At 40.3% G+C, this 16,134-nt stretch overlaps 3 protein-coding genes and 1 non-coding gene across 6 annotated transcripts; all 4 read left to right on the top strand.

Annotated features, from left to right (window-relative positions):
• The first annotated feature begins 221 nt into the window (after positions 1–221).
• Positions 222–4,403, top strand: LOC116310670 (syntaxin-11-like). Of its 2 annotated transcripts, none has more exons than XM_039599196.1 (2): positions 222–336; positions 2,917–4,403. In XM_039599196.1, the coding sequence occupies exon 2, from the start codon at positions 2,924–2,926 to the stop codon at positions 3,755–3,757; it is 834 nt and encodes a 277-aa protein (XP_039455130.1). In that variant the 5' UTR covers positions 222–336; positions 2,917–2,923; the 3' UTR covers positions 3,758–4,403. The 2 variants fall into 2 exon arrangements, with proteins under 2 accessions (XP_039455130.1, XP_031583387.2); XM_031727527.2 differs by lacking the exon at positions 222–336 and adding an exon at positions 1,817–1,971.
• A 282-nt stretch (positions 4,404–4,685) lies between these two features.
• On the top strand, positions 4,686–8,485 carry LOC116310748 (syntaxin-11-like). Its single transcript, XM_031727652.2, has 2 exons — positions 4,686–5,272; positions 6,925–8,485. Exon 2 carries the CDS (start codon positions 6,932–6,934, stop codon positions 7,829–7,831), a length of 900 nt encoding a protein of 299 aa, XP_031583512.2. The 5' UTR covers positions 4,686–5,272; positions 6,925–6,931; the 3' UTR covers positions 7,832–8,485.
• Positions 8,486–8,832: 347 nt separating this feature from the next.
• LOC116310747 (syntaxin-11-like) lies at positions 8,833–11,052 on the top strand. 2 transcript variants are annotated; one of them, XM_031727651.2, is made up of 2 exons: positions 8,833–9,063; positions 9,799–11,052. In XM_031727651.2, the coding sequence occupies exon 2, from the start codon at positions 9,804–9,806 to the stop codon at positions 10,704–10,706; it is 903 nt and encodes a 300-aa protein (XP_031583511.1). In that variant the 5' UTR covers positions 8,833–9,063; positions 9,799–9,803; the 3' UTR covers positions 10,707–11,052. The 2 variants fall into 2 exon arrangements, with proteins under 2 accessions (XP_031583511.1, XP_039455376.1); XM_039599442.1 differs by having other exon boundaries at positions 9,790–11,052.
• A 2,868-nt stretch (positions 11,053–13,920) lies between these two features.
• On the top strand, positions 13,921–14,003 carry trnal-uaa. The gene has a single exon. It is a non-coding gene; the product is annotated as a tRNA-Leu (tRNA).
• The last annotated feature ends 2,131 nt before the right edge of the window (positions 14,004–16,134 follow it).

Here is a 16,134-nt window from a genome sequence, read left to right as displayed (position 1 = left end):
GCGGATGCCTTGTTGTTAGTGTGTATATGCCTCCACAATATTTTGATTATCTAATAACGTGTGTAAACGACCGTGAACTGCATTTGTTTCCTTACTCCAAAGTCACTGGTAAGGTGAAAGACTGTTTCAATAAGACAATAAATGCTACATTTCTTGCAAGTCTAGATGCTGTTATTAAACCAGCATTTTAAAGTCCTCATATGTTTTCATTTGAAAATCCGGGGTACACTTGAAAGCAGCAGCCTAACAAGAAGCGAATGCTCGCGACCACGCGAGTTCACGTGCTGAAGACCCTGAGAGGAGTTAGGTCAGTGGGTTCAAAATACACCTCAGTCGGTAAGTTAACATATCCATCCAACCCAATGCAATAATGTAAGCGGGGTAAATGAGTAAAACTATATTTCGTCTCAGGCTCATTAAGAATCAACGTTTCACTCACTCAAACATACTTATTCACAGGAGGCCAAACAATCAGTATTAATAATCTATGCCTCAATTCATATGTCGTATCAGAATAATTTAAAACCAGGTTCCCTATCAGCAAACACTTGTCAATATACTCCTAAACCAGAGCGGCACTCTTCGATTAACAGCATGTGATAAATTAGGCTTCTATACACAGCGTGGGTTAGTGGCCTAAGTTGAACTGGTAAGTTTAGCTACATTCCTGTTCCCTATGATTGAAGCCTAAACCCTGATTTTTATCTTGAAGTCATGTACCAATCGTGCAAATTTGATGTGTATCAGAAAGACTGCAAGTAAGGGATTTGGCAGAATATTAAGGAAAACTAATGTATCTATATATAAAGAGAATAATAATGCGTCTAATCTAATAGAAATTCCAGTGAGACCGGGTTTGCCCTTGTGGTGCAATGATAGTTCAAAAGATGGCGATAAATATATTATAGATAAGAAACAGTTAATATGTATTTTACAGCAGGAATGTTCATCCAAGTTTAAAGTTCTTATCTAGGCTCGTACACCCCTTCCTACATCAACTATCCAGATAAGAAAACATAGTTTGTCTTTGTGTGATCAACAAGCAACTAAGCTGTGCTTGTGGTCGATTTTGGAGCCAAAACATGCGGTGCTAAACACAGGACAGATCATTGTGCTACAAATGCCTCAAGCAGACTTGACCTCCTCAAAATAATAAAACCGTCACCAAATACAGGGGTTGACTTAAACCTAACTAAATTGCTAAGGGGCATAACTAACTGTGTAGTAGTCAGAAGAATTTTTAAAAAAAGAAGCTACTAAAATCCAAACTTGTTTGTGCATGTAGTGGTGGAAGTCATTTGGGTGTGTCTAACACACATACACAAGGTGCACACACCTTATCCTACCTGCTCTGAAAGTGTAGGCTGCCCTCCCCTGGTGGCCGTGTAGATACTGCAGATGAGCCGCGGCATCATTTTATTTTCCAGCCATTAAATATTACAATCAAAATGATTAAAAAGTCATTTAAAAAGAGTGGTATGAACTGCGCATTATCTTAATTTCTCATACCCATGTCTGATCCAGAACCATTTTATTTCTTTTGATAATTTGGGATTTGTCACAGATGGGAAATCTCATTTTGACAGAGACTCAGAGGATCAGGGGCCAGGAGAAAAGCTGCTGATGGTGAATCAACTGGTGATTCACCAGATTGTGTGTGGGAACAGAAAAAGTCTGGTGTGTTGATTTAAAGTCTAGGTCCAAGTTTATGTTTACAAAGCTGTCCTACAGAACTGACGCTCCCGTGGTGCAGGTCAAGGTTGAACTGATCTGTCTTCATTCCTAAAGTCACATGACTGTGACGGAGTGTCACAATTGTGCAGCCTGACAAAAAGCACAGCAGATTTTCAGTTTTTACCTCAGAGGCTGCAGCACTGGTAACACGTGGGACTGTTTTTTGTGCTCACAGTCCGGATTAGTAGACTTCAGATGATGGCCAAAGTTTGATTTGTAGAGATAAAGATCAAACAGGTGAGGATCTTTCCTTTAATCTTGTCACTGTGCGCATGATTATTTGACCTTGTTGCATATGAAATGGTAATGGTGGGATTTTGTGGTTTGACAAAAAGTATGGGTAACTTATGAAATTACATGGTGATAGATACTGAGCACAGACGGCAGTCATTTGTATGACATGTAAGAAAAGATCAGATATCTCTAAGTTATCATTTCTTCTAAAACATTTCTTTGGTTTTTTTTGGGGGGTTTTTTTGGATTTTATAGTGTTGGAACCATATATTTGCTCTCTGATGCACTGACATAACCATAGTGTGCTTGGGTGTACTTTGCTGTCATTTATCATGAAAATATTAATGAGACTAATCATATGGAGAAAATCTAAATATCCTCGGAGTCTGAACAATAAGTGCAGATGAAAATTTCCAATGTGATCACCTGGAGTATTTAAATGTATTTATGAGAGAAAACATTCAATTTCAGCTTGAAAAAGAATCACATAAACGCTACAGTTTTTAGCTTTTTAAAACTAAAACCAGGGACAAATGTATCAGACAGGAGAATGATGAACAGGCCTGTGTAGTGCCAATGACTGAAATGCCTGTTAATACAAGTGTACTTTTTGCATTGAAAATATTTAGGCTGTTTATCCAAGATATAACTCTAACTCTAGAGCTCAGTTTTGAAAGTCAAAATGAATCTCTCTTTGGTGAAAAGGAACATTGTTGACTACTCTTTGGAGAACCTGTTAGGCCAGTGATTGGTGGTGGGTGGATTATACTTGAAGGAAGAAGGAAAACTATTTTCATCAGATATGAGAAGCAAGCAAGGCGCCAAGTGTGTTTAAATTCAAACATAAATGGTTCACCTCCTCACCCACTTGAATGAATTAGCTTTACTAATGTTTGTTAAGTGAATAGAAAATCATTTTGACCTCTACAACCTTCACGTGATCTCCAGATCAGCCATGAGGGACAGACTGAGCCACCTGCAGGCAATGTCCGGCAGCCCTTTGGAGCCAGTGGAGAATGCAGACTCCACTCTCTCCAAGTCCCTCAGCAAAGTCGACCTGGACAACAGCCCTGCTCTGGCAGAAATCTTTTCCCAGGCAGAAGGGATCCATAAAGACATCCAGCTCATCCGCCTGGAGGTTAAAAGGCTTCGTGAGCAGAGCTCCTGCATGTTCCATGGCACCTCCACTGTTAAAAGGGACTCTATTGGAGCTGACATAAAGGCGCGGGCTGAGAATGTTCTAGCACGCCTGCGTGACATGGATGGCATGGCGTGCAAGCTAGAAGAAAAACATGGTGCCAATTCTGCTGTGACGCGTATCGCCAGAACCCAGTACGCCTGCCTCAGTAATGGCTTTCGCGATGCGATGTTTGACTACAATGAGGCCGAGATGAGCCACCGTGAAAGCTGTAAAGCCCAGATCCAGAGGCAAATGGAGATAGTTGGGTGTGAGGTGACGGGAGAGGAGGTGGAGGAGATGATTGAGAAAGGTCAGTGGAACATCTTCAGCAATAACGTGGTGACTGAAGGCAGAACTGCGCGTTTAGCTCTCTTCCAGGTTGAGAAACGTCACCAGGAGCTGCTGGACCTGGAGAGCCGCATCAAGGGCATCCATGAGATATTCCTGGACATCGCCATGCTGGTAGAGGAGCAAGGCAACATGCTGGACTCCATCCAGACCAATGTTCAGAAAACCGATGAAGGCGTGCAGGATGCTCTCTTTAAAATTGGCAGGGCCAAACGCCATGACCGCAACAACCCATTCAAAAGAATATTTAAAAGGACATAGCAGCTGAAGATACTTTTTTTTGTTTGTTTTTTAAGCTGGCTTAGTCTCATCATGTGAGGGATTTGCTATTAAAGTTAATTTTGACTCTTCCCACATTCACAGTGTTGCCACAGCGGATGCTTGATTTGGCAAATTTTTTTTAATGTTATATTTTTTTTTTTTTTTTTTTTAAATGTCGGATACTCTTCCTGTCGCAGCCCCAAGGGGATTTGTCTACTTTGTGTCTGATGTTTTGTGTTTGTTTGTTTTAAACTGTGACTTTGAGAAACATTTTTATGCAGTTTCAGAAAAGAAATAAAACTCTGCTGTAGCTAAAGAAAGGCTGAATTATTCTTCAATTATTTGTAGTCTGACTGAACTGTTAAACTTTGGCTGATTTTCAGAAGCCGTTCATCCAGACCCCTGAAAGGGTGGCAATAATACAGCATTTTAACAGAGATTTAATTTTATATAGGTTATGCAGGGATTACACTACTTATGCACTAATCTGTTTTACTGCCTTTTAATTACTTTTTAAATATTAAACATTTTTTATTCCCGTGTTCTGTGCCTTGTCTCTAAGAAAATATATTGAAATTTTTAATGTATTTGTTTAAACATATAACCCACACAAGCTCATTAAAAAAGACTAGATCTACTACACACATTTTACTTTAAGTCTTTCTTAAAGAGGCAGACACACCGTTTGCTTTTTCAGGCATCTCGGAAACAGTAAAACCTTCAGTAAATACTGCCAATAGATTTACATTAATAAAGCACAACAATATTGTTTATTAGTTTAGTACGTTTATTAGTATATGTATAGTGCTTGAATGTCTGGAACCTAACCAACCTGTTAATAGACATAATTTATTGTGTGTTCTAGTCAGGGTACAGTGCAAGAAGCTGGTAAAACCACACAAGTCTGATCTCTCCTGCACAAACACAAGCCGGTACTGTGTAAGTCATTTGGGCGTGGCTGGGAAATATCTTGACGTGAGCTAAAATCAGCTCAGGCTTCACTCGCTCATCTCGGAAACTGTCAGGTAGCCTGCAGCGGCTTTAGATGTTAGGTCAAAGACGCAGTGCGTGGCCAATAAGTGTCACAATGCGTTTTTAAGCGCAACCCCCTTAAAAAAGGTGACCTCGAAGGTTCCATGCCAACAGTTTTGCTTAATTGTACAAGAAGACGCCAAGTTGCATTTGGCACTCACTTGAGTGTTACACACCCGCTGCTCACACCTTGGCCCACACAATTGGCGTCACTGCAAAGCAAACCGACCGGGCTTCATTCCTCAAGTCACATCTCACCGCAGTTGCATGGCGAGGCGCAGTTGGTCAGCTTGACAAAAAAGAAATAACACAGTAAAATTCCAGCTTTAGCTCCAGATATAGCAGCGTTACGCATGTGGGGCCCATTGTTGTGCTCACGGCCCGGAGCAGTCGACATCAGAACAGGAGGATGCTGCTGAGGCACGGCGGCCACCTGACAGCAACCTACAAACTTTGATATCTGTGGACATAAAAGCGAAGCAGGTGAGGATCCTTCCTTTAATCTTCACGAGATTATTTCATCTCGTTGCTCATGAACGGCGAAGGAAGATGAAATGATAACATACCAGTTTAAGTTGTGGCCCATCAGACAAATGAAAAGTGATTTTAAATTTGTTTTTGTTTTGGGTTTTTAGTAGTAAACGAGATTTATCGTAGTAGAAATAGACACTAGCGTGACATATACACAGCCTAAAACCATGTCCATATATTTGTGGAAAAACGTACACCTTTCTTCCACAATTGTTTAGTTATTATTTTTTACTATTATTATTGTTATTTTACATTTTTATTGTACTTTACGATACATTGTGCCCTAATCAAAATATTTCCTAGATTAAAAAAAAACACTGAATATTGAAACAGTGAGTCAAGTGTTGAATAAGTCTACCAACAAAACAACAAAAATCCAACATGATGATAAGGACCGCATGTATTTATGATACACATTTAATCCACTAGATTGCATCTTAATTGGAAAACTGTATGAGGGCTTTTTTGATCAAAGATACAGATTATCAGTTATTCTCAACTAAAAGCACTGACAAAATCAGATAGGGCACTAGAGACGGGAAGGGTGTAGTGGCAGTGCCAGAAATGCCTTTAAATGATGTCACCGCCGTCCCTTTTTCACAATATAAAGATCTTTTACTTAGACTGCTTCTCAGACTCGGATATAAAATTCTGTCTGTGAGTTTTTAAAGTCAAAATGAATCTAGCTACAGACAGACCATAAGTTGAAGGAACTAGTTTGGTAGGAAGGAACACCTCTTATTATTCTTTAGAGAACCTGTTAGGCCAGTGATTGGTGCTGGGTGGATTATACGTAAAGGAAGAAGGAAGATATTTTCAACTTGGTATGAAACTTAGACAAGGTGTGAAGGTGTTTAATTATGAACAAAAAAAGGGGGAGGGGGGATCTTGAGTTGCTTAGTGTTGCACCGTTGAGAAAGGCCCTTCTTTAATTAGTCAGCTTTACCATTGTATGTTAGGCTACGTCCACACGTACCCGGGTATTTTTGAAAACGCAGATTTTTCTATGCGTTTGCACCTTTCGTCCACACGTAAACGGCGTTTTTGGTCACTGAAAACGGAGATTTCTAAAAACGCCTGCCAGGGTGGATATTTTCGAAGACTCCGTTTTTGCATTTACGTGTGGACGAAGAAAACGGAGAAAACGCAGCGTCAAAGGTGTGCGCCTTTTTTGACGTCACACTGTGCGCCACGTTATTGTTTCGGTGAAATGAATTTCTACAATACTGTTACTGTTAATTGTACTCTCTACAGTGTTTAAATGCTTACATATACACACACAGTTACTGTCCCTCCACACATACGACTCGGTTCTGCTTCTATGCCCCATCTTTGTTTACTATTTCCTACCGAGGCTTCTAGACTTCTGATTGGCCAACATTTCTACACGGTTAGGAATATATCGCCATCTGTTGCTTTGGCATGTTCCTAGCAGCGTTTCCCTTCATGTCTGCGTTTACGTGTGGACGGGATTATTTTTTAAAACGAAAACGGAAAATCTCCGTTTTCAAAAATACCCGTGTACGTGTGGACGTAGCCTAAGATCAACAGCAATCAGAGAGAGGGAAAAACATCTTGACCTCTAACCTTCACTTGTTCCCTAGACCAACCATGAGGGACAGACTAACTCACCTCCAGGAGCTGTCCAGCGGCCCCATGGAGCCAATGGAGTACGCGGAGTCCGTTGTCTCTGACTCCTTCAGTAATGTTGACCTGGAGGATGAGTTGCCTCATGAAGCAGTGGTGTTTAGCGACAACAGCCCTGCTCTGGGCGAAATCTTTGCCCAGGCACAAGGTATCCACAAAGACATCCAGCTCATCCGCCTGGAAGTTAAGAGGCTTCGTGAGCAGAACTCCCGCATGTTCCAAGCCACCACCACCATGAGCACCATTAAAAAGGACTCTAACACTATTGGAGCTGATATCAAGGCGCGAGCTGAGGATGTGCTAGCACGTCTACATAAAATGGACGACATGACGCAGAAACTAGAAGAAACGCACGGCACAAATTCTGCTGTGACACGTATCGCCAGAACCCAGTACGCCTGCCTCAGTAATGGCTTTCGCGATGCGATGTTTGACTACAATGCGGCCGAGATGAGCCACCGTGAAAGCTGTAAAGCCCAGATCCAGAGGCAAATGGAGATAATGGGGCGCGAGGTGACGGGAGAGGAGGTGGAGGAGATGATTGAGAAAGGTCAGTGGAACATCTTCAACGACAACATCGTGACTGAAGGCAGAACGGCGCGCTCGGCTCTGTCCCAGGTTGAGAAACGGCACCAGGAGCTGCTGGAGCTGGAGAGCCGCATCAAGAGCATCCATGAGATATTCCTGGACATCGCCATGCTGGTAGAGGAGCAAGGCCCCATGCTGGACTCTATCCAGAACAACGTTCAGAAAACTGATGCTGTCATGCAGGATGTCCTCTTCAAACTTGGCAAGGCAAAACGCCATGACAGCAAGAACCCGTTTAGAAAGATGTTTTGCAGCTGTTTTCCGTGCGTCGACTAATCAGTACAACAGGATGACAAAGACGATGACATCTAGCTCTTAGGATATTCAAAATGTTCAACGTGTCACGAAAATGTTATTTTCACAATATTTATCATCACGGTCTTTGTAGTAGCCTAATATTTTCTCAGAGAGTAAAATGAAGGTTTGAGGGAAAGGGTTCAAACTGCTTGGTTTAAATGCAAAAATTCTTGGGTTAAACTTCATAAAACTCTATTTATGTAATTCCTTGATTTTTAATGTCTGTAGTAAAGGTTTGAGACATAACCTGTGTCAAATAACAATGACCTAGGCATGATGCATACTTGAAACAAATGGTACGTGAAGGTATTTTTCAGCTTGCTCAGGTTACACATTTACTAATAACTAGCTTTCAGGTATTTTTATACAATTTCTGAAAGTTCCATTAAAATAACCTTGAAGAAATGTTTGGTTTGTCACTACACATCTTAGCACCAATACCATGGATGTTGTGGCTGAAGTAAAACAGAGGGTACCGGTAACGAAGCAGTTTAACAGGGATATAACTTCTGCAGGGATTGTACTAGTGATGCACCATGCGCGCTACCTTATTTTAACTTCTGCATATTAAAATGTTTTTGTCTGTCTTATGTGATTTCTCTTACAAGTAAATATAAAATATATTAAATATAATAGGTGTCTGGGTTTATTTTTTTAAACATACAATTCGCATGAACACTAACATTTTAAAAGGCCTGCTATGTTCTTACTCAAACGCACAGAAAACTGGAGAAAATCTGGACCTCCAGCTCAATGACAGCTGCTCTTTGTCATGATGCGTCTAATGACATTAACCAGTTGTTTAACCTGCACACAGGTGCCGTCACAAAACAAATAAAGCTGCTTATTACTCATTTTTCAAGACGTCTAGTCAATTCCCTTTGGTTTCTTGTTTGTTTCCGTAAATTTTCATTAATTCTTGTTTTTGGGCATGTCATTTACCAGGAATGCTTTCTTACTTAATCCATTTGCTTGATTCATGAGGTGAAACAATACTCTAGGAAGTATTATGTGTCGCAGTGGGAAGGCTTAAGTGAGTCACCTGTTAAGGGGCCGGCAATCGCACACAATGCTGAACAGAAGGTAGACGGCCAACTTCCTTCAGTAGATTAAACACATACTTGCTAGATGCTGAGCACCAAAAATGTCAAATGAGACAAGCTGAAAGGATTTACTCGCCTTTTTCGGAGTGTGGCGGCTGTTTAAAGCAGGTAAGATCATTTGATTTGTGAGTCTAAGGATTTGTGTTTTTTCAAAGGAAAAGTGTTGCCACCTGGAGGCAACTAGATAATTGATGGGATTTGCTGGCTATTTAATTTGGGCTCCACTCGACAGGCAACTCGAAGGAAAGATATGATTTCTGAAGACTTGTTTAAGTCTTATTTTTAATTGAGACAACTTTTGAAGTGAATGTTATTCATTCGAACGGTGCGGAATGAGGAAACTGACTTTCTGAGCTTATGACAGAAACTTGATGAAAAGATACCTGCCATCCAAAAACACTGCAACTTGTGGAGTTGACAGACCTAACGTAGAGAAAGTACTTGGATAAATGCACAAACCACCATCCTATTGCAAAACCTCAATTTAAATAGAAAAGTCTGCTTTAGGATGAGATTGTGCTTTCCTTGTTCCTGGTTTAAATTAAGAAATTCCTGTTGGTCACTTAGCTGTGACTGCTCACGGGAAAAGGCTACTGCAGATAAAACTGCCCTTACATGCATCAGTTGCATCATCAGTTTTTAAAACAATCTTTCTAGATGGCTCTTAAAGTTCCCTCCTTAGTAAATTATGGCAACAAAGCACAATAATTTACAGCCAAGTGATCAGATTACTCTGTTCCATGTTTGTCATCACTTTGAAGAATGTTCATGATAATCATTTTGAATTATGGATTTTATTTATTATACTTTTTACTTCTCTTTTTTTATACACTGGTCTCTCAGGCAGAATGCGGGACAGGTTGGAGAGGCTGCAGACCATTAGAGACGAGCAGGAGGAGTATGAGCCCGAATTCTATGGGTTTGAGTATGATGTAGACAAGGGGACTTTGTCTCATCAAGCGGTAATATTTGAGAGCTCCTCAGCTATTGAGGTCATCCTAAAGGAGGCTGAGTCCATACGCAAGGACATCTCCCTGCTCCACTTGGAGGTGGCACGTCTGTGCGCCCACAACGAACGATTTGGCATCTCCGTGCACCGCCTGACCCTTATTAAAAAGGATTGTGACTCCATTGCTAGAGGGATCCAACAGCGGGGGGAGGCTCTATACACCCGTCTACAGGTCCTGGGTAAACAGAGCAAAGAGCTTGAGGAGAAAGAGGGCGCCAACAGTGCTGTTAGTCGCATTGCCCGTGCTCAGTACGAGTCACTGACCTGCGCCTTCCACAGTGCTATGACTGACTACAGTAAAGCGGAAGAGGTTCAGAGGAATACCTGTAGGGTGAGGATCCAGAGGCAGGCCTCAATACTGGGGAAAGAAATCACTGATGAGCAGCTGGACGAGCTGGTGGACAAAGGTGGTGAGGGCTGGGCGGAGCTGTCCCAAGGCCTTCAGAATCAGAGTGTACGCTCTTGCCGCACTGCGTTGTGCGAGATCAAAGGCAGACACAAGGACCTGGTGGAGCTGGAGGCCAGGATGAAGGAGATCCACCAACTGTTCCTCCAAATGGCTATACTAGTGGAGGAGCAGGGATCCATGCTCAATAACATTGAGGCTCATGTGTGCAAAACTGTGGAATATATTGAAAAAGTTCACGTTCATATGAAGAAGGCCATACAGTACAAGAGGAAAAACCCTTTCCTCCAGTGTTGCCCCTGTCTACCGTGCTGGAAAAACGACCAAACTTTTTAGGACTGTGTTTGACGTAAATGATTAAAATTCTGAAAAAAACATTTAACTATGTACGTAAAAGATATGGAACTAAACGAAAAGGAAAAAGTAATGTGCAATATTTCGATGAAAGATGATGGCACTAAGTGCACTGAAGACAGTTCTACCCTGGGTAGAAACACAATGTATTTCTGTGAAAGGGAGTAATTTGTAATCTGTAATTTGATAAATTTTGAGCTAATGTTATGATCACAGAATTTACCAGTGTATGTATTTGAGAGAAGTTTTAACAAATTGATGTTTTAAGTTGAGACTGTTATTGTGTTCAGTGATGCACAAAATAAACTATAGCTGTAGAAAATTAAAACTGGCTTTTTGTTCTTGGATCAGAACCAGGATCATGCGAGTGATGAGTCGAAGTATGGGTGGAATAAACGTTTTTGGTGCTGGATTATTAGTTTATGATTGCACATGAGCAATTATGTGCTGGACACTGCAAGCGTCATAGCTGGGTGGCATATTATACTATTGCAAATGTTAGAAGTTGGAAACCATGCTACATTTAGTTGTTACTAAAAAATCGACTAGTTTCTCCAGATTCTTTGAGTCTAAATAAGTGTAAAAACATTTGACACCCAAATGATCCAGACATAATCACAACTATTTCCTGAATGTGGAACAAGAGCTGTACTGTGTAGCTTTTAACTAGATGTCATGTCAGACTGAGATAAAAATAAGTCATATCAACAAGAGGTGCAGTGAGTGTGGTGTAGACAAGGGGACTTTGTCTCATCAAATCAGACAATCATTACTTCTCACTCTTGAATAAATGCAGTAAACACAAGCAACTTAATCTGCTCAGGGGAAATGGTCTACAGGCTTCATCTTACTGTAACTCTTTCTTGGTCATCTGTGTGTACGTTTCTCTTATATTACATTGGGCCAAGATTATTTTGTGTTAATGTAACAAAATGATCTAATCCATTAAGGTTTTATTTTGGTACTTAAATGAGCACTGGGGTGGGGAAGAAAGGTGATTTGGATTACTTTAAATGTGGCATGATTGCTGGTGCCAAGTAGACAGACTATTCTGTGTCTTTCAAAAACTGCTGATCTACTGGGATTTTCACACACAGCTGCCTCTAGGGTTTACAGAGAATGACACATGATGGAGAAAATATCCAGTGCGTGTACTTCTCTGGGTGAAAATGTCTTGCTGATCCCAGAGGTCAGAGGAGAATGGCAAGACTAAGAACAGAAATAGTAAACTGAGGCTACAATCTGTACCTGCTTACTAATAGAAGATCAATAGAAGATTGGAAGAATTGTTTGGTCTGATTAATCTCAATTTCTTCCACAACATATGGTTGGTAGGGCAGAATTCATGGTAAACATGAAAGATTGTTCGATCCTGCATGCATCAATTGTTCAGACTACTGGTGATGTATGGGGGATGTTTTCTTAAGTTGCTTTGGGCCCCTTAGTACCAATACAGCATTGTTTAAATGCCACAGCCCACCTGAATATTGTTGCTGACCATGTCCATCCCTTTAAGAAGACAGTGTGCTCATCTTTTGATGCTTCGAGCATGATAATGTGCCATTCCACAAAGCTCCAATTATGTCAGACTGGTTTCTTGAACATGACAGCGAGTTCACTGTATTCAAATGGCTCAACCCAATAGGGCACTTTCGGGGTGTGGTGGAACAGGAGATAGTCATGACAGATGTGCAGCTGAGAAATCTGCAGGAACTATGTGATGCTGTCATGTCAATAGTCAGCAGGATTTCTGAGAAATGTTTCCATCAACTAATTCCATGAAGAACTGAAGAAGTTATGAAGGAAAAAGAGGGGTTCATGTCAATACTAGCAAGGTGTACCTAAATGGTGAGTGCATATTTGACATATTCAAGCTTCCATCTATCATTTTCTTCAGCTTATCCGGTCTGGTCAGCATCCTAAGCTTTAAATGTAATATTTAGATTTACCTATTAACACTTAGTATTTCAATTTAAATTTCATCTTTGAACGTAAGATCGAGCATTAGCTGTTATTTGGAGAAAAAAAATCGCTGGAAATCTGCTCAAACGTGAAAAACGAACCCTGAATCTTTATATAATATTTGGAACTTTTTGGAATTAAATCCTGTAGTTATTTCAAGAATAGCTCAGTGCACAAGACAAGGCAACAACAGCCATGTGAATAGATGCAGTCAGTTTCTACTCCACAAACTGTTTAACAAACTAGATGCCAAACTGAAGTTTCCTATCTCGGCCAGTTGGAGTCAGACTGTGTGCACGTCTAACCGCTTTTTGCTTTTTAAAACGATGCATAATAGCTTATGTATGATCAAAATTCAAAGTTTAATTTCCGTACCAGTTAGCAGTATTTCGATTTTATTTTCAAAACAGTTTAATCTCAAAATAACATTTCGAGTTCAGTCTCGAAATTTCATCTTTATGGTCAAAATGAACAATAACATTTATTTTTTTCTTAATGTGGCCCTTTACTATAGTTTTTTTTTTTCGTTTTTCAAATATAGAATGAAATATCCCTGATGGCGCCTGTCCCGTTAATGTCCCACTCACTCAGATCCACATACACCTAGCAAGACTAGCTGTCATTCAGTCTCCGAAGTTTCTACGGACTTTATTTGGCAACTTATTCTCCATGACTTCGTAATTTAGAGATTCGTTGTGCGGTATCGGTGTTTCACTTTGTTTCGAGGTTTCGTTTGGCTGCAATGTGCAGCTAAAAACGCTACTGTGTATTTACAATATAGAAGTTGCACGCCTGCTATAACTTCTGCTACGGGTTAGCATACGCTAATGTTATTAAGCGGGTTCTAATTTGAGAGAGCGGTTCACAGGAATTCGAATGGAATGGAAGCAATTAACCCAAGTATGCGAGCTGGTATATATATATGTATATTCTAGTTTTGTTTTTGTAAATACAAGCCACCTTAAGGATAGCGGTAGTTTTAGTTGAAGCTTTTGATGTCGAGCTTGTCGTTAGCATGACAGTGAATGACTTAGCTGCTAGCTACTAGCAGCGGTAGTGTCAGTTGTTTAGACCAGTATGTTTGTTTGCTATTGTTTATCTCGTCTGCTTACGCTGCTATGCATCGCTAGCGTTGTGCCAATTTGATGACTAAGTCTAGAATAGATAATGATTAACGGTATGTGGATGTGTTGAGTTTTACAAGTGTGGGGATGCGTTGGGGTACGGTGTATATACCAGGATGGCCGAGTGGTTAAGGCGTTGGACTTAAGATCCAATGGACATATGTCCGCGTGGGTTCGAACCCCACTCCTGGTAAATTTATTTTGTTGATGTATTGGGAAGTTTGCGTCACATAACATAAACGAAGAAACAGTTCTGATACATTACAAGCGAGACCGAGGCAAAACAGAGAGCACTGATGATAAAGAGCTTATAGTTGCAGATGTGGTAGCTGCGTATGCATCGTCTCATATTATTTCCACCGAATGCAACAATTTCAGCTCCGTTTAAAATTGCACTTTTTAACAATTCTCCCATTTTATAATTAGTTATTTAAAAAATACAATTTTTTTTCAGCCAATTTCTTTTGATAATAACAGTTTTCCTCTAAGTTAACAGATTTGCAGCAGTCTATTGGTAATAAAATGGTGCTGAAAATCGCGGGCGCTAAAATAGTGTTGTATTACAAAGCCAGCCGCCTGCTTGCTGTTAACCCAAGTATCCAAACATTACTTGGAGAATTAGGAAGGTTGGTTTAAATTCTGATTATCCGTCTGATTATTACTTGTTTAAGGCGTAACCCGACGTGCACCACTCTAGAAATGCAGCTACACCCCCATTGACGGAACTCTTGTGATTGGCTTGTTCGGTGAGGTCGTTTCCTCTTGTGAATTTCGCCGCAGTTTTTGGATTTATCAGTGAAAGAATAACAAAATTATCTCAATATAAGGTATAATAATCATAGCGTCAATATAAAAACTCACAAAATTACGCAAATTAATGCAAGGAGAAACTGAAACTGAGTGAGTGAATGTACAAAGTAGTGGAAAACCTGAGGGACAACAGATGCAGCAGAAATTGCAAGAAATATAACTAAATATAATGTAGGTGCAGTTAACACAGAGTCAAAACAGGTAACTTCTTTATAACTCAGGATTGGGAAATCCTGTTGATTACATCTATTTACCAATATAAGTTTAGTAGTAGTAATATAAGATATTAGACATAAAAAATTGAAACATCAGAAATAACTTTTTGGCACACCAGCAACGACATCTGTAAATTACTTAGGATATACTAAGATTCTCCACAGAAGTTCAAAATCAGGTCTTAGCAAAGCACATTGCATTACTAAATCTTTCAGGAGTAGTTGCGTGATTAGGACAGAAGAGGGCACTTTAACGCCTTCTTGTAGTTTCTGGGCTGGAGTCCAGCACTGGCCCAGAGGAGGCCTGCACAATCTCACCCCTGTAATTTCACAGCCAGGGCGATGCCTTAGATCCATCGATACCCAGTCATCTGCATATGCCACCGGAAAGGCTTGACAGAAAATAGCTGCAAGCAGTACTCAACAGTTTGGTGCACTGTAGTCATACAGCCTTATAAATACTTCTCAACTTCACAAACATGGTGAGTGTGTAACTATGAATCATGTTTAGCAAATTGGGGTAAATTGAGGAAGAATTACTGTGTGTAAAAGTCGCTAATGGGGCCTTACATACTAAAGATTTCCTGTTCTTAGACCATATTTTGTCCCCTTCCTCCCTCTTTTTTTTCACTGACAAACGCATATGCTGTCACTTGATATGTTTTTGAGGCATTAATAGAGCACTGATTTGTGAAATTGAGCCTCTTCTTTAGGCTGCGTGAGGAAGCATCCACAAAAGAGGCCCGACAACTGAGACGCAGGGGGGAGAAGGATGAGGGCATACAATGGGAGATCAACATCTCAACATCCCCCAAAGCCTCAGAGACTCTTTCTAATGGGGTCTAATCTATTATTCAGTCCCCTCAGGCACGGGAAAAGTTGTTGTTTTCAGGCCGACATAACTCACTATCACAACATGAAACCTGATACAAACAGGGGTGGAGGGGTGTGTATGGTAACGATTGTTGCTGTTGTAGGTATTATCTTTCTTATTATTTTTTCCATTTAAGCCGTGGGCATAAATAAGGGTTTGATTCTTATTTTACTTGTCATTATTTATGTTTTAAACTTCATTTCCTTTTTGTCTTCCTGTCTTGTTTGTCGTTGTGTATCAAAGCTGCAATATGAATAAAGTTGGTTATTGAGGAGAAAGCTGTTTTGTGTGTTGATTGAAAAAAGCAACATATGTTTTGTTAGAGCTTTGCTGGTTGTAATTTTGAATTAAACTAGAAAAAACCCCCACACACAAACACACATTTTGGGGATTTTACACTGTACCTGGGTGCCCAGTAATTCCCA

Source organism: Oreochromis aureus, linkage group 15 (assembly GCF_013358895.1).
Source record: "Oreochromis aureus strain Israel breed Guangdong linkage group 15, ZZ_aureus, whole genome shotgun sequence".
In the NCBI taxonomy this organism is placed as follows: Eukaryota; Metazoa; Chordata; class Actinopteri; order Cichliformes; family Cichlidae; genus Oreochromis; species Oreochromis aureus.
The sequence above is the reverse complement of the archived record's forward strand: the minus strand, read 5'-3'. Positions and strand labels throughout refer to the sequence as shown.

Excerpts from the sequence above, each read along its gene's own strand:
- LOC116310670 (XM_039599196.1), top strand. The coding sequence starts at position 2,924 with ATGAGGGACAGACTGAGCCACCTGCAGGCAATGTCCGGCAGCCCTTTG.
- LOC116310748 (XM_031727652.2), top strand. The coding sequence starts at position 6,932 with ATGAGGGACAGACTAACTCACCTCCAGGAGCTGTCCAGCGGCCCCATG.
- LOC116310747 (XM_031727651.2), top strand. The coding sequence starts at position 9,804 with ATGCGGGACAGGTTGGAGAGGCTGCAGACCATTAGAGACGAGCAGGAG.